This window comes from Haliotis asinina, chromosome 15 (assembly GCF_037392515.1).
Source record: "Haliotis asinina isolate JCU_RB_2024 chromosome 15, JCU_Hal_asi_v2, whole genome shotgun sequence".
In the NCBI taxonomy this organism is placed as follows: Eukaryota; Metazoa; Mollusca; class Gastropoda; order Lepetellida; family Haliotidae; genus Haliotis; species Haliotis asinina.
The window spans coordinates 26,034,822-26,054,072 of NC_090294.1; the positions used below are offsets into that span (position 1 = coordinate 26,034,822).

Below are 19,251 nucleotides of genomic sequence, written 5' to 3' on the forward strand. Positions count from 1 at the left end.
CGAGGTTACTGGTAGTGTTTATGGTTGTGAATGTTCCTGTATGTTCTAGCAAGGCTACTGGTAGTGTTCATGGTTGTGGATGTTCCTGTATGTTCTAACGAGGATGCTGCTAGTCTTTATGGTTGTGGATGTTCCTGTATGTTCTAACAAGGTTGCTGGCAGTTTTTTATGGTTGTGGATGTTCCTGTGGGTTCTAAACAGGTTGCTGGTAGTGTTTATAGTTACAGGTTAACCTTTCTTACAGCATCACGAGTGGATAGATTGATTTCTTGTGGTGAGTGGGGAGTGTATTCCACTTACTTAACAAACTATAATTGCAGGCAAACAGACAATACGTCCATATATAATGCGTCACATTAGCTTGGCGGTAAAATACCTCATTATAAAATAGCTGTTATAATTTTGGAATCACAACCAGTTTTCATAGCTGACTTTATGGATAAGATTCAGTGTGAAAAAACCACAAGCCTATAAGGCAAAAGGGGTGATCACAACTTCCGATGGTTATCTGCTGTGTATTCTCAAAAATGTTCAAAATCCATTTCTTGTACGGGTCTTCCGCTTGATAAGGGAACGCTTCAACCACTGGGCTATTTCACCGACCGTTTTTGTAACCTATAACGGACAACATATGTCATATTTGGGATTTCACTTTCTTAGTAAAGTACAAATTCTAGTACTTTTTTCGGTTGAGTCCCATCCGGGATTCGAACCCGCACCCTCAGAGTCAGGCACCTAATCGCCAGCACACAAAGTCAGCCGCCTAGCCCGCTCAGCCACCGCGACTTCCACAAAAATGAAAGTCGGACAACTGGTAGTCTAGACTGCGTACTTTGTGTACCCCTCTGATGAGTGTAAATTGGCACGGCTCCCACGGCCGAAAGCTATGATTACACGATGCCATTTAGAAAGTGGTCAAATGCAACATATGTCATATTTGGGATTTCACTTTCTTAGTAAAGTACAAATTCTAGTACTTTTTTCGGTTGAGTCCCATCCGGGATTCGAACCCGCACCCTCAGAGTCAGGCACCTAATCGCCAGCACACAAAGTCAGCCGCCTAGCCCGCTCAGCCACCGCGACTTCCACAAAAATGAAAGTCGGACAACTGGTAGTCTAGACTGCGTACTTTGTGTACCCCTCTGATGAGTGTAAATTGGCACGGCTCCCACGGCCGAAAGCTATGATTACACGATGCCATTTAGAAAGTGGTCAAATGCAACATATGTCATATTTGGGATTTCACTTTCTTAGTAAAGTACAAATTCTAGTACTTTTTTCGGTTGAGTCCCATCCGGGATTCGAACCCGCACCCTCAGAGTCAGGCACCTAATCGCCAGCACACAAAGTCAGCCGCCTAGCCCGCTCAGCCACCGCGACTTCCACAAAAATGAAAGTCGGACAACTGGTAGTCTAGACTGCGTACTTTGTGTACCCCTCTGATGAGTGTAAATTGGCACGGCTCCCACGGCCGAAAGCTATGATTACACGATGCCATTTAGAAAGTGGTCAAATGCAACATATGTCATATTTGGGATTTCACTTTCTTAGTAAAGTACAAATTCTAGTACTTTTTTCGGTTGAGTCCCATCCGGGATTCGAACCCGCACCCTCAGAGTCAGGCACCTAATCGCCAGCACACAAAGTCAGCCGCCTAGCCCGCTCAGCCACCGCGACTTCCACAAAAATGAAAGTCGGACAACTGGTAGTCTAGACTGCGTACTTTGTGTACCCCTCTGATGAGTGTAAATTGGCACGGCTCCCACGGCCGAAAGCTATGATTACACGATGCCATTTAGAAAGTGGTCAAATGCAACATATGTCATATTTGGGATTTCACTTTCTTAGTAAAGTACAAATTCTAGTACTTTTTTCGGTTGAGTCCCATCCGGGATTCGAACCCGCACCCTCAGAGTCAGGCACCTAATCGCCAGCACACAAAGTCAGCCGCCTAGCCCGCTCAGCCACCGCGACTTCCACAAAAATGAAAGTCGGACAACTGGTAGTCTAGACTGCGTACTTTGTGTACCCCTCTGATGAGTGTAAATTGGCACGGCTCCCACGGCCGAAAGCTATGATTACACGATGCCATTTAGAAAGTGGTCAAATGCAACATATGTCATATTTGGGATTTCACTTTCTTAGTAAAGTACAAATTCTAGTACTTTTTTCGGTTGAGTCCCATCCGGGATTCGAACCCGCACCAGAGGGGTACACAAAGTACGCAGTCTAGACTACCAGTTGTCCGACTTTCATTTTTGTGGAAGTCGCGGTGGCTGAGCGGGCTAGGCGGCTGACTTTGTGTGCTGGCGATTAGGTGCCTGACTCTGAGGGTGCGGGTTCGAATCCCGGATGGGACTCAACCGAAAAAAGTACTAGAATTTGTACTTTACTAAGAAAGTGAAATCCCAAATATGACATATGTTGCATTTGACCACTTTCTAAATGGCATCGTGTAATCATAGCTTTCGGCCGTGGGAGCCGTGCCAATTTACACTCATCAGAGGGGTACACAAAGTACGCAGTCTAGACTACCAGTTGTCCGACTTTCATTTTTGTGGAAGTCGCGGTGGCTGAGCGGGCTAGGCGGCTGACTTTGTGTGCTGGCGATTAGGTGCCTGACTCTGAGGGTGCGGGTTCGAATCCCGGATGGGACTCAACCGAAAAAAAGTACTAGAATTTGTACTTTACTAAGAAAGTGAAATCCCAAATATGACATATGTTGCATTTGACCACTTTCTAAATGGCATCGTGTAATCCTATAACGGACAAGCTGCGTCAAAGGCAAGGTTGATGTTTACCTGGTCATCTCAAAGCATACCGTCAATACATATTACAGTTACTGCCTAAGGACAATTACTCATGGGTGGTGGAGTCGATAGAGGTTGAAGAGTTCGCTAGTCACGCTGAAGATCCGGGTTCGATACCTCACATGGTTACAGTGTGTGAAGTCCATTTCCTTTGGTCCCGCCGTCAAACTGTTGGAATATTGGTGAAAACTATCCTCACACATTCACTGGACTTTACAGAAAGCAGTTAGCACAGGTTTCTCTTACAAACTTGATCGATGCTTCTGATGCTGATCTGCGATGTCTGGGGACACAACTATTTACAGACCACAGCATGTAGCTGGAATATTCCTGCATGTAGCGTTAATCAACAATCCATATAACTAATATTAGAACATTGGAAGCATTTCCGACCGTATGTGCTATTATATGAAGCATCCGTAAAATTTGTCAACGTCAACATTGCAAAATAGAGTTGTCCCCCTTCAAGAAATGATTTTGTTAACCTGGTATCTAAATTTTACACGGAGTATCAGTCGTTGGGCGGTGTGTGTTTGTTTGTTGTTTTACGCAATATTCCAGCTATACTGCGACAGTCAGACAGTCAGTTCGAGTCTGGACCAGACAAACCAATCAAGAACATGAACATCGATCTACGCAGCTGAGATACGATATGTTAGCAAGAGATAACTTGTTTACGAACTGTCTTGACCACCCAAACCCGTTAGTTACCTTTCTAACCCAGACCTTCACACGTCGTCTCATATTCTTCATGAACGTTGGTTACAAGTCCTTCAGTGTTTCAGTTGGGAACTCACTAAAGGGAACTCACTGCCAGACACTCTCAACGCAATGTTATGGTGCCAGTAAACCAAGAAACATAACCGAACGAACCGAGATTCGAAACCATCATCATGGATTGCTGGCATATCTGCGATAGTGAGCGAGTTTAGTTTTACGCCGCTTTTTATATTTCAGCAATATCACAGAGGGAACACCAAGAATAGGGTTCACGCACTGTAACCATGTGGTGAATCGAACCTGGGTCTTCGGTGTGACAAGCGAATACCTTAACCACTAGGCCACCAACGGTACCAACTTCCACTTCGGTGAAAGTCATACGCAATAGTATGGTGTTGAGTAGACACAAAGTCAAGTGAACAGCGATTCAAACCCATGATGATAATCTCCTGGCCTAAGGGAAACAACTCTACTTTAAAATGACACCCCAGAAAAACAAAAAATAAACCATTTTATTTTAAAGAGGCAAAGTAGATATATGAACAAGTAAACGTATTTATAGGAGTATTTACACAGGTACAGTATACAAACTACCCGACAAAAGAAAGTATACACTTGGCAGTTTGTTTTGATGGAGAAATATTTACATCGCTTCCAAAAAACGTACTTGCTGCAAACATTGAAAACTTAAACCTAAAAGTAACAACAGTGTAAACATAAAAAAACGAACCACCAACCAACAACATTCATTTTGTTCCATTGTTTGGTCACCATCACCAAGGATGTACGCTTTCTTTAGCCATGTAATTTTAAAAGGATGCATTGAAACAAATACAAGTAAAACGGTTTTCGGAGTATTTACACAGGTACGTCAGTACACCTTTCAAAACTGAGAATATACAATCAAATGTCAGATGAGTATTGAAGTAGTGCCACTATACAAAACGTCAGAATTTCATACGGTATGCGAACGTACATCGTTGTTGTATGCTATACATCAGCTACGGCAATAGGTAAATATGTAAATACATGTATTGTGTGGCACTCTCTGCTACACTCTGATGTCGTCACCAATTTGTGGTGTCCATCGCCGTGATATTGCTTGAAAATTGCTAAAAGCGGCGTAAAAAATAAACTCGCTCACTCACTCACTTACTCACTCACTACCATAAACTGGCGGCCCAACATAATTTTTTAAGTTACTGACGCAGGTTATAGTATTCCAGAAGATCTTGAATAAAAATATTGGTGGTTTTCTACAAACACATCGAGTGTTTCACATACATCCATATAACATACCACTATTTTTTATTATATTTAAAGCTCACGAGGGAATAAAACCCGCAGAGGTGTTTATCATAGATATTTACCATTGCGAAAACCTATAAACACGGTGCCGAGAAACCTAAATTAATATACTGACGCACGCAAGAGAGTACACACCTAGTGCCTTTAGACTATTATAAACGAAAGGACGTATCTTAAAAGTGCTTTGATTCTGACTTGTAAGTCACAAATATTGTGCACATTGCCATAGATATCATACATAAAAGAAACGTTGCCAGCGCCTAACTGTTTACCTTGATTTAAAAACAAAAAAGAAAAGATAAAAATCCACGAACCAGATGTGTACTTTCTTTTCTACGTCAGCTTACAATCGGGCCAACGCGTTTCAAACACTCGATCATACGTTCTTGCGAAACCAAAAGGACGCTACTCAACATAGCGATTCCCGGCACCTCAGTGATATGAATCACTTAAGCAAGAAATCGACTTACGTAACCCCCTAGGCAACTCGATGTTGTGAGACGCGCGTGCATGACTATCACAGCTATATAGAGGCAAGGATGGGACAGCAGTGAAGAAACTGTTTACATTTTGTTAGCTAAGAGTTCCTGCAAATAACAGACACATTCAGAAAATTAATACTTAATGCTGATAATCAATTACTTGGGCCCTGTAGGGTGATTTGCATGTACGGTGAAACGTATCCAAATGCTAAGTCTGCCCCTGATAAAAATCAGTAGGAAAGTCTTTCAAAAACACAAATTTGCTGTTGTGCAAATTGAATCCAGTGTTGATGTATCTGAGGTATATGAACACATTTGCATCACACACAGAGATGAATATTCATACATGTTGCATCTTTACATACTAAAAGTGAGAGACAATTTTAAAAACATACAGTGCGTGACGTGTTCCATTTGGATGGTCCAGGGGCTCATAATTACTTATTAGTATGCCATACACATCTTTTCGCCACCTTAGTTTCTTTCTCTGTCAGAATGGGCGAGGGGGTAATCTTTTGATTATAACATAATGCTCACAACGCCTAAGATACGGTTCCCAACATGGTTAGAACTTGTGAAACGTGTTTCTGGTGTCCCCTACGCATGCCTTGATATTGCGGGAATACAGTTAAAAGCGGCGTTTAGTTTAGTTCGACACCGCTTTTAGCCACATGTCAGCAATACCAGGACAAGGGATACCACAAATCGGCTTCACACTTTGTACCCATGTGGGGAATTGAACCCGGGTCTTGGTGTGACGAGTGAACACTTTAACCACGTGCACTATACTACCCCGATCTCACTGAGAGTTCTAATGTATGTTTAAATATAGACCTGTGTTGAACTACCATTCAGAATGGGGCTTTATCTGACTGAGTTTACGTTTTTGTGGAAAGGACAGTGTAAGATTGGCCTGTGACGTCACTTCCGATCTGAATCTGGTATTAAATATGCATATTAAGTTCACCATCCGAGCAGTTTCCGGGAAAATGAAACAAGGGATAGGTTAGCTATTTCACGGTTCCAACCTCTTTTTGGCCATAAGTATATAATTTACACAACGGATAAAGATATCCATTCAATCTGATATAAGACAGAAGCTCAGAGAGGCTGAGCGTATGAAGGATCACAGACAATGTACCTCCCGAAAGTCATCCATATTCCGATGACTTCGGAACAGAACATTCGGGTCACTCGCCTATCCATTACCCCGAGGTTCTGTTGAGCTTCGAAGACCCAGGGGCGAAGTTAAAAAGGACGTCTAGGCCTTCGCCGTCTCTTTATCGTCCTCCACCTTCCCCATTTTCCAGAATAACTTGAATGACTGCCAGCCGACGATAGTGCTTACTAAGCATAGCACCAAAATGGCAAGTCCTACGATCATATTGAGCACGGCGAGTAGGCTGTTGGCGGAATGGTGTGTGCCCCCGCACGTCCCACCGCCATTTCCGGTGAAGCAGACGACACATGACCAGATCCCATAGGCGAAGTGAACTAATCCCACGTCTATTCCCAGCGATAAAAACACTCGAAATGTGATTACCTGGAGAAAAATGAAAACTGAATTAACACTAATTTATTGAGTTCAGTTATATGCCGCTGTTAGCAATGTTCCAGCAATATCACGGATGGAAACGCCAGGAATGGGTCTCGCATATTATACCTATGGTGGGAAACCCGGAGCTTCGGCCTGACGAGCAAACACTTTAATCACTAGGCTACCCACCTCCCCTCGATATGTAACAGTATGATTGTATTTATTCGTCACTCTCTCTCTAACTACCCTCTTTGATTTCAAATTGTAAGTTAGATAAGGACCCAGAACACATTTTACCCATGTAGGAACCCGGCTCTTCGGTGTGGTACAATGCTTGAGAACCATTTCTAGTGTCCCCCGCAGTGATATTAACAGAATATTGCTAAAAGCGACGTAAAACCATGGGCACTCACTCGCTCTAATTTGACATTCACGTTTCTTGGGTATTCTTCTCATATTTCAAGTAATTTCAATTTCGTTAGTTGTTAATTTAATGAGTTACCATTTCATAAGCGGAATTTGATTTTCATAGCATAGCATGTAGCGTTTTCATATGAATAGGTGATAAAAGCGTTCCCGAAGATCCGACATGAGTAAAATGTGTAAAGCCAGTTTCTGGTGTTCCCCACTGTGACACTGCCTGAATATTTTTACCAGAGGCGTAAAACTAAACTGATCCAGTCGGTTGTACACTCAACCCAAGGAAATCCGAGAAGGCACTGACAACAACAACGCCGACAACAAGTGTAACCAAACCCCATAATACTGACGACCTGAAGTGTGCAACTTGTGAGAAGGTCGTGAAGGGTTCTTTGCTGGTATGAAAATAACTTTCAACACATAATATTAGTTTGTAGTTTGTTTTTTAACACCACGCTTGCAATATTCCAACGACGGTCTATGCATAATCGAGCCTAGACCAGATCATTAAGCCACGAACATCGATCCACACCGCCACACGTATCAACTAACCCATGAAATGCAGGTTAAATTTGATTTTCAGTATCCAGTGTTTTTCGCAAGAGACTACCAACGGAATCGGGTGGTCAGGTACGTTGACTGGTTTGTTTTTTAACGCCGCAGTCGGCGATACAATGACATGTCATGACTACTCCATCCAGATAGTAGCCTCTTGCGATATTTGTTTTTGTGACTGTCAACATGTCACAGGACGGGTTATCTTTTCTTTCTTAAACACCCACGGCAGCTTAGCTTTCACAGTATACCCCAAACTCAAAACTATAACATGGGCTTGCTTTACCAATTTTCATCGTACTAATACCCCGTCAGATGGCAGTTTTTTAGCGTTACAAGCCCCCGTCCTTGATTCAGCTGACGCAACCTTAACGATATGAGGTGTATGAAATGGTATTTGATGATTTCATTACATAATAGTACTTACTAGGCATCGCAGTCTCGCTGGATTTGTGGATTGTGCTTCATTCAGTGTTAATATCCCAAACATCCCAGTCAAGATAACCTGTTGAACAAAGCAAGTATTTAGAACCACGATACATATGATTGTAATACTGGCACAATATAACATCTGTGCTATGTGGTTCTATTCGACAATACTAGGCTGACAACCCAATACTTACTCTTTATCGCAATAGCTATGATTCAATGCATTAAATGATACATTGGTGCAACAGCGTGTGAACAATAACAGAAACTGTCCATGAACTATACCGGACAAAATAAGTTAGGGATATTGTTATTTTCATGATTGATATTTTATTAGTGTATCAATGAATGAATAGATCAATATTCATAATTTCAAAATTTACATATAGCCCTAACTAGTTTTGTCCAGTATAGTTTATGCACATTTTCTCGATTCGCTGTAGAGAGCAGAATCTGCAATGTCCCCAAGTGAGTGTGTTCCTCAACTACAATACCCATATCTGAAATTTGACAGATGCGATTCACCAGCGTTAAGTCTTATCAAATCTTAATATTGTATCGGGAAACGAATCGTATCGCGTCCATAGTATGAAACATTACCTACGTAAACGGTTATATATATATAGGGCGCCAAGCGGACCCTCCCTTCTCTCGCCGCTCCTGCCTCCATCCGCCGATACAGTATGATATTTTGAGTGAATATTTCAAAGTAAATATCCTTCTAGTGTGAATAAAACAGATTACGCTCTCGACGTTTCCGATCACAGTTTCGCAGATCACTTCTGTAACACTGCATTATACACTACGAACATTTTGTTAAGGATTACAAAATTTCTTAAAAAATTAGATCGAAAATTGGAAAGTACATCCATCTAAAACTGAATAAATAATAATATGATAACCCCTCTTTAGACAAACAGCCACTTTAATTAACCTTATGTGCTTGATGCATCAGTATATGACAAGTAAACAGCACATACGGACACATAGGATCAATGCTTAAGCTTAACCATTTAACAATATTTGACCTAACATAAAAGTTTTCTGTTGAATCCATGATTCGATCCTTGGCAGAGTGTGAGTAGTATATAAACAGTGTATCATTGGCCTTTGGCATACACATTTCAAGTGAGTAAACGTCTTTTACAAGGCACCATATTGTCACTACCGCTGTTAAAGATACTCAAGGTAGACTGTTACGCATGCCAAATACTACACAAGAAAACATATTAACCCTTCAGAGACAATGTTTGATTTGTGAAATTGTGAGCACGTGTCTTTTCTCATTTTCATTACAGAAAAACGAACAATAGGCCCTGAATCCCAAAGAACACACAACATCCAGTCAGATTCCGGTACCTCTACACCTGTGTATATTCCGGACCCAGAAGAGAAGGGGTAAGCAGGGTTGTCTTTGGTGAACACCAGTGTTGGGATGCCGAGGGTGAAACACAGTACTCCAACGACGATCTCGATAACTGACAACGTCTGCAGCGCCGACAGCGGTCCCTTGACATCCTCAAGTTTTGAAGCTGTGACAAAATATATAAAAATAAGGTGATCTCGATTCTACATTTATGTGAGTTTAGCTCTACGCCGATTTAAGTAATATTCCAGAAATAGCAAGGAAGGGACACCACAAATGGGTTTCACACACTGCGCCCATTTAGGAATCGAACCCGGTCTTCGGCGTGACGAGCCAGCACTTTAACCACTAGGCATGTCAACAAGATCATTTTATTTTTATGCATGTACACTCTCTCTAACTACCCTCTTTGATTTCAGATTGTAAGCTGGATGATGTGTGAGTAATGGGGATAAGGATTTTTTTCATTTTTGTGTGTGTTTTAAGTCACCCGACCTACTGTATATTAGTCAGTGGCCTGTGAATAAAACGGTTTTTTTATTTATTTATTTACACTGACGCAACTCATTCAGTCCCTACCGACTGTTCATTCGAATGTTCCCTACCCGTGCCAGTGGTGTTGTGATAAAACATGCACGTAGAGGACAGGCGAAAATTAACACGAACGCTAATCGCTACGTATTAACGTTCTTCTGTCTTACGTTTCATTTATTAATACACTATCGTGTACTGAAGAGTAAAAGACATCTTAATGACAGACGTGTCTAACGTTTTGACAATAACACTTTTTTTAATATGTAACTTCATTTTGGTTTGGTTTGGGTTTTGTGTTTTTGTTTTTGTGTGTTTGTTTGTTTGCTTGCTTGCTTGCTTGCTTGCTTGTTTGTGTGTGTGTTTGTTTGCTTGCTTGCATGTTTGCTTGCTTGTTTGCTTGTTTGGTTGTTTGCTTGCTTGCTTGTATGTTTGCTTGCTTGCTTGGGGGTGGGGGATGGGGTGGGGGTGTTTGTTTGGTTTTGTTGTTTTTGTTCTCTGCCTCTTTTCTTTGTCGTTCTGTATTGCTATTGCTTACAGTGCAGTACAGTGTTATAATTTCAGAATCTGCAAACTAGACAACTGAATGATCTTGTAGTATATATTTCTTATTTCCTGAATATTAAAGATAACCACTAATAAATTAGCGTTAAGACAGGTCTTTTCTTCTTTTCCATATACAAATGTTGTTGATCATTGGATTGTCTGGTCCAAACTGCATTATTTTCCTATAGCTGGAAAATTGCTGAGAGCGGCATTCAACAACAAACCTACCAACCACAAACACATATTACATAGCCACTCCTGAAGCAGAATCAAAGTCACAGATACTCTTCTTTTCCGATACAGGTAAATTAAATCCATGTCTTTTTAATTCTATTCATGGTAGCCTAGTGGTTAAAGCGTTCGCTCGTCATGCCCAAGGTCCGGGTTCGATTCCCCTATTGTGAAGCCAATATGTGAAATCCAGCGGCGTAAAACTAAACTCAGTAATTTTATTCATATTACTGATAACAGACCAACCGATTTACTCGGTGGTTACACTAAACGCTGTCCTTAATTTCACTGGACTGCCTTCAAGTCCCTGTATCTGCCAACATCATATATAGGTAACACAATGTTCAGCTGTAGTAGGGAATGTGTTAACATGACTGTACGTCTGAAACGAATCTATTTTAAGTCGTTCTTCCTGTAGGCTCAAGAAAAAACTAGTAAAGTGACTCATTTCATAATCAGCTGTTTGAAAATCGGATATCGTGACTTTGTTTAAATGTCTCTTTTGTGTGCTTTTACATCCGGGTAGTGATATATGAGACTGCACAGCTGTGTTATCACATGCGGTGACTTACACAATGTTCTGTATGTTTATGTAGGTCGAGGTTTGTATGAGTTTGTATCTGATATGACCATGTTGATCCGCATCATTATCAGTAACCGTGAAGATCCGGTTTAGAATTGATTTTCAACACTACTAACGATTGCACAGATTGCTCACTGGATTGTGTGGTCCAGGCCGGTTATCTACAAAGACCTTTTTATTTCGAGGATGCCTTGTGGCTAGAGAGTTCTCTCGAGTTGATTCCCCACATGGGTATGACGTTTGAAGACCATTTCTGACATTCCTGTAATATTGCTAATATAGGCGTCAAACCCTACCCACCCACATATCTTTTATGCGTTTAAGGATTTACAATATTTTTATCAACAAACATTTTCATCACGAAACCATTACCTCAAGTATCAGAAGTCAAATTTATCATTTTGTATAGAAGGGATTAATCTGGTTGAATATTATGGAATATCCTTCGAGTCCTTCATTTATACAAACTGTAATAACGTCATTCTCATGATGATCACACTGACAGTGTGAAACCGCTTCAATGGAGTATTTTCAATGTTGTTTAGACTGGGACTGGCATAGGCGGATTCAGTGGGGGAAATTTTGTTTTCTTAAATGACCATTGAAACTCTTTCAAGATTTAGATATAAGTATGCAGTCACCTGTTTTGAATATGATACATGGTTTGCGACATTGAAAAACTCGAAATCGTAGCCTTCTTTCAAAGTTGATATCAGGAATTAACATAACGTGTATCCGGGTGGGGTAGGGTAACAGGTGTGGGGTACCCGGGTAGAAAATTTAAATCCGTTCCAGCCTTACGCATTTTTAGGGTACTATCTAACACTGGCTACTCGATAACTGATATGATGATAACGGGTATTCATGAATATTTCATGAATCAAATCAACGACCCCATCCAACCAGGCAAGTGATTTCAGCCCAGTAACGTTTACAATTGTTTAATCAAATCCAACTTATTTTCTTTCAACGAGCAGTTCAGAAATTTGCAAGTCATCCGGCCATAGTTACTGACTGCCTGATCAATAAAATACCCGAAGAATATATCGATCATGGGCCCGACGATTGTGCTGATCCATTATTGATCTCCTACACCCATTCATCGCAGGAAATGTGTTGAGGTATAAACAAGCACAATGACCAAGCAGTTTTTACTTGACTGATTTCAAAACGGCATGGTCATGGCCCTGTTGGTGAGGGCTGGTCTTCTAAAGCCATGTGCCCTGCACTAGCATAAAAAATATTTTACCATGCGTCACCGTTACACTGAAGAACGTACAGGGGTGTGTGTCCTATCTGGGCGTTATAATATTTTAAGAATGAATATAACTGAAAATAACATACCAGTAACTGCACTCTGTAATTAAACGCGGGTAACTTTAAATGTGTTTTTACGCCGCTTTTAGCAATGGGGACAAGGGGAAATCGCCTTATACAAAACAAGTTAGTCTCGACGTTGTACCAGGGTGTTTAGTGACAAGATAGCACAATAACCAATGCTATATTCAACCACCCTTATCTACCTCAAACGGAACGAAAGCAAGTCGGAAGCTGTCGGGTAGGAGAGGTAAACGGGGCTTTTAGAAAAGGTGGATGAACACCACATCCGTGCCAGGCGAACTGACCAAAATTTGGTTAAAATGGAATATGTTAGAATGCGGTGTCTACAATGATAGCAGGTACTTTGGCTTACATCTTTCCCTACCAATTCTACGACGGGTGCGAAGGGTAGATCGGGGTAGATATTCGTTACCGTACAGCGGAGTGATATTAGTGGTGAGGGTATCGTAACCTCCGTACTCTCACAGTAGAATTACGACAACGTAACTCTAAAATCTTATGATCATTACACTAGCAAATCATCATTACACTTAGCATTACTGGCAATTACCGTATTGAATACCCGAGTTTCCTCTCTCCATCTCGTCTGTAAGTCGTTAACAGATACAAGTTTACCTACCTGTAGAACTGCTGTCCGTATCTTTGTCGCCGGCTGCCATCGTAGAATACAGTTGTGATATACCAAATGATCAAACTAAACACTCAAATAGACCCTCAGCAGCGTGTGATGGGACAAGCTCGCAGTGAAACACGGAACACTGAGAGACACCTCCGCCTTCGACACAACATATACCGAATCAGCCGGCCTCTCGATACACAGACATAAATTACGTGCAGCGGCCTGGAGTCATTATTTACGAGGCGCCACGCTCCACTGCCCAAGCAATCTGAGCGCTTTCATATGTGAAAACACGTAGACTGTGAATGTCTTCGGCGAAGAGAGAATAAACCGACGGTGATATGACTATATTTATACTTGAATGTACGTATCAGTTTATTTCCTAGTCGTTATCTCCTAGTCTATTGTCACCGTAGTGATGACGACATGTTTCCTTGACAACAGGGCCGTGGCTGCATTTCTGTTTGACGATTTCTTTTTGTTGTGTGAATGTTATCGGTGTATAAATTGGGTATTCAATCTCATCTAACTTTATAATTATTTATGTGTAGTTGATATATCAGAGGCTTTCCTCATCATATTCAGAACATAGCGCATCTGGAGTTTACAGGTTTTCATGTGCTGTTATACCGCCATTAGAGTACCCCCGGCAAGAGTGAGTGAGTGAATTTGTTTTTACGACGCTGTTAGTAATATTTAAGCCATATGGCGGCAGTCTGTAAATAATCGAATCTAGGTTAGACAATCCAGTGATCAACAGCATAAGCATCAACGACGTGTGTTAACCAAGACTTCATTTTGGGTGTGAGGGGACTTTGTGAAAATCGATATCCTGTATCCTGGAATCGATATCCTGATTTAGCTGGAATACATGCGAGCGGGGCTAAACAACAAACCAACAATTAATCAACCAATCTAAAAATGTTAAGCAACAAATTTATACAGTGGAGGCTGTTAAAACTGGCATCTGTCTAATCCGGCACGTTGTCAACACTGACAGTGTCTCCGTCCCACCCGTCACTTCTATGTTTATCATCAGCTCTACAATCCAGCTTTTGTTTTAAACCGGATTGTTTCTTCAGTCCCAGTGAGTACCGTTTTGGACAGCTTAAACTATATATATAAATGAAACAAATTAACCGATGGAATAGCTGATATGCACTAATCAATCACATATGGATCGACAGCTGTTGGCGCAATCTCCTCCTTACAAATGAGATACTGATTGGAATTAAGTGATGGTTAAGGGGTGTGGAGTAAACATGAATAAACAATATGGCAGCAGCACCAGAACTATGCTCTGCCGTCTTTGTGTGGTAGTTGGTAAGGGCTTAGGTCCGGGCTGGACATTGAACGGACCTCATGTGCCGTAACAGGTGTGCGTGACCACACCAGTCTTCAATGAATGAATGAATGAATGAATGAATGAATGAATGAATGAATGAATGGTTTATTCTCATGTAGATCACAATAGTGCCAAAGAGAAAAATACAAATGTACAGGTTTGTTTATGGGAGCATACATAGACTGGTTTTCACATAGTTAGTGCTTTATGCGTGAATGACAAGAGGGGAATATATATTTATCTTGTGATGGGCAATGACAATAATAGTTTGGTAGATGTGTATTTCTTACTTTACTTAAATATAACATGAAGTAAAGTTAATCTCCTATTGTATTCTTACTCCAGGCACATAATCTTTCTTCTTTAACAACATGGTACCATCTACTTGTTTCTATCGGTAGTTTATGGTTAACAGTTGTAACATAGGTGAGCCAAATACGCTCATTTAATGGGGAGTTGTAATAGATAACCTTCAAGGCGTGGAGATAACTTGAACATTTTAAAATAGTGGCATTTAGTAGATTGTAAATTACATTCGTTCTAATGTGGATAAAACTGGATGCACAGTATAGACTTAATTAGGTTAGTTTTAAATCAAGACTTCCGTCCTCTGACTGAACGGCGTGGTCCCAGCTTTATATCTGGTACGTGTCCACAATGAGTTGTGCCCACTTTTCTACAATTCAACACTGTCACCTATGGAAAGACCTTCAGAATCTCCGGGCCGTAATCCCATATATTTCTGACCAATAGAACACATTCCGTTTTGTCTAGAGAAGACTTTGGCCAGCTTTTGTCACAATGTTTTAAAAGGAAAAACAATGCCCTTATCACATTAAGGACTTTTAGATATTATGAACACATATAACAGAGTATCTTGTACACGTAGACTTTAGGAGTAACAGGCAAAGCATTGGAATGGTGTGTGACTTGCATGTCTTGCATGTCACCTCCCACCTCAGTGACACATTGAAGCCAGACAGTAAACGTTTAGCTTCCACTTATGTGTGGACGACACGCAACTTTATCCCACCTACATGCCCATGCAACGGTCTTCAGTAATCAATGCTTTCCCCAACTCCAAATCTGTGTTGAACATGGATAACGTTGCATTTCTTTAAACTGTAAATTGATAAGATTGAACTGATGATCATCGGCCCAAAACATGTACATCTACGGTACTTCCCACTCTGTCTTTCTCCATATGGAGACTGTGAAATTCCAATCAGCAAGGTGCTCGCAACTTGGGCCCGCAACTTTGACAGCAGTCTCATGCTCAGTCTTGAGACTCATCTCAATACCATCGCCACGCGAACTTATTTCCACATCAGAAAAAGCAACTCTTACTAAGGTTAACCTTAACTCCCCTTCTTTAACACTGTGCCGAGGTTACCTTAGTGACTTACGATCACCTGAGTGCTTTGTGAAAGGAGGCCCTGATCAAGAGATCAAATGTATGCATGTATGTATGTATGTGTGTGTGTGCGTGCTTGCGTGCGTGCGTGCGTGCGTGCGTATGTAGGTAGGTATGTACGCATGTGTGCATGTGTGTCTGTTAGTCTGCCCGCCTGTCTGTCTGTCTGTCTGTCTGTCTCAAAATGATAGCTTGTATATAAGCTTGTATGTAAGCTGTAATCGCCCCCTCCAGTCGTGAAAAGTATTGCGGCTATTTCCACAGAGGTGTGTACGAAGTTGAATTCCCTGAAGCGGCCTGTTAATATCCATATTAGTGGCAACAAAACCTTCGCCGGTTTCTAGCAAAATGTGTGACGCTTCATGTCAAATGTTTCAAAACATTCAATATGAAGATTTATAAACTATTTCTTTACTCAATCTCAAAATTATTAAGTCGAACGTTTCAATATGTATACACCAAATTATGTGACATTTAGCACGGTTTCCTTTGGCCTGCTGCTCGTGTTATCAACCACCGTTATAAGTTCCGTTATAGATCGGTCTGACGTGGCAGGATGTAATTGGGTGTCCTAAGAACTATCTCTGGCGATGGCGAGCAACAGGATCCGATGAAAATGAGGGTGCATGGGTCTTTGTTCACTTTATCAATCACTCGTTTGTCAAGTCCAGTATAATGGCATTGAATGGGTCATTGCGCACTTTACCAATCACCAGCTGATCAAGTCCTGTATCGGCAGGGCTCCAGATAAGTTTTCAACATCGGGAGTGCGTAATACTTATTTTTTTCAATTTAGGTGTACTGGGAAACCTAATAAGCACATGGAATGGAATTTAATGGAGTATCAGATGTCTTGTGTTTTACGTGTATTTCATTTAGGCACCACTACATTGCTCGTTCTGTGTAAACAGGTCAATAAACAAAAAAAACAATATTTCCTCAGATGAATACGCCTTTAAATGATTCTAAGACTGTACACCACTGCTGTGGTACGTATCTGCTGCGTTTTCTAAATTATCTCCTACCGTGTCGTGCATATGTTTTATTCGTACGTACGCCAATGCGGCTCTTATCTGGAGCACTGCTCGGGAACAATAAGTGGGGATTAAACAAAAAGGAATTATACTCCCAATGTAACAATGTAAAAGGCAAGCGACTGACAACTTTCATGCACTTGTCCACCCACGGATGACCGAAATATATTCACAGAAAGGAGAACTATTGATTATGGAATGTCGCTACCTACCTACATCGCTCACGGTGATAGCGCGGCTGTTCTAGATGCAATTATGCATATTTATTTTCTCTTCATTTTCTTTTCCTCTTTGAAAAAAATAACAATAAATCTATAAAGTGCGTGTTTTGAACTCATAATGAATCATTACAACTAAAGTACACACCACATACGTTAGTAAAATTCGTGATTGCGTAATGTTTTTTTAAACCATTATTTTTTTCAAATTAAAACTTTTCAGCCGTGTCATGTAAAACCTGATTAGATCAGATCACAAGCTACATTTGGAAGTTTTGGATTTTTGGCGAAGACTGAATACAACAGTATGGCAAATGCCACTGTCTTACGGATTTGATTTGAAAATCCGTGGAGTGAGTGAGTGAATGAGTATATTTTTACACCGCTTTTACCAATCTTTTCTGTATCTCGGCGGAGACTCCAGAAGACGGCTACAAGTGTTGTACCCATATGGAAATCAAACCCGGTCTTTGGCGCGACGAGCAAACCCTTTAAGCACTACTGTTCCACTGTCCCCCAAACCGTTTGAATATAAAAGGTAACGGGGTTGGGTTTAAAACTGATTTTCTCAGATTGTAAGCTTCATGTGGTATGGGAAAGAGCAGAATATCTTAGACATCGCCCTTATGGTGAAACCCACGAACACGTGAGTGGGTGAGTGAGTTTAGTAATATTCAAGCTATATGGGGGTGGTCTGTGAATAATCGGGTCTGGACCAGGCAATCCAGTGATCAATATCATGATCATCGAGCTACACAATTGGGACACCCTGGTCGCATTATTCGCCAGCTTAGAATTCAATGGGAATATCTTTGGGTTTATGAGGCTGGACCAGATAGTCCGATGATCGACAGCAACTGATATACGGAGACATGTGTCAGCAAACTCAGCCAGTCTGACCATCGGATCCCGTCAGTTGCCTCTTACGACAAACTTGCGTTACTGAAGATAAATTTTAACCAGGATCTACACGGGTGAGCTCGGGAATGGTGCTAGCAGACACAGACATATATTCGGGAGGAACTAGTTTAGAAACGCTATGGGTCGTTGTCGTGCTAAGACTGCCTTAGTCTATGTTAAGGTATGGGAGTTAAGGTCAGCTTTACGCTAACGGCACCTTGGTGTGCCCAGGGGACGCAGGTCTGGTCAACAAAGTCCAGTGCATCAGACAATATGACTTCTCTTACGACTTGGAGATCCACAATCTAGATTGAGTGAGTGATTTTACGCTGTTTCAGAAAAAATGGAAGCCAGGAAAGGTCTTGACACTTCCTTGTTGGGAATCGAACCCGGAGCTTCTTTGGTATGCATAGGTAGATGCTCGTCTGATGACTGGATTGTTGGTCCAGGTTCAATAATATATACACCTCCTTTAAATTATCACTAACAGGATCTGACGGTCAATCGCTGACTTGGATGACGTATGTCATCGTATGCCTTTTGCGTAGATCGATGCCCATAGAGTAGATCACTGGTCCAGAGTCGATTATTCACAGACAGCCGCCATACAGCTCGACTATATGAGTGCGGTTTGAAACTAATCACTCACTAGTACTTGGCTGCTAAGTCATCGAATACCAGTTGCATAGAGCGATGTTCATGCTGTTGATCACTGGGTTGTCCGGACTCGATTATTTACAGGTTGCAACCATACAGGTGAAATATTGTTCAGTACGGCGTAAAACTACACTCAGTTTACATATCTGACTAAGCAGGTTTCAAGCTGTTTTACCTTATACATGTAATGTGTCAAATCAATTAA

At 41.2% G+C, this 19,251-nt stretch overlaps 1 protein-coding gene across 1 annotated transcript; it reads right to left on the bottom strand.

The window, feature by feature from the left end:
- Nucleotides 1-4,024: 4,024 nt before the first annotated feature.
- LOC137265927 (uncharacterized) lies at nucleotides 4,025-13,841 on the bottom strand. The gene is made up of 4 exons (XM_067801406.1): nucleotides 13,479-13,841; nucleotides 9,621-9,793; nucleotides 8,260-8,337; nucleotides 4,025-6,863 (listed from the first exon to the last, which is right to left on the bottom strand). Exons 1-4 carry the CDS (start codon nucleotides 13,516-13,518, stop codon nucleotides 6,582-6,584), a joined length of 573 nt encoding a protein of 190 aa, XP_067657507.1. The 5' UTR covers nucleotides 13,519-13,841; the 3' UTR covers nucleotides 4,025-6,581.
- Nucleotides 13,842-19,251: the final 5,410 nt, after the last annotated feature.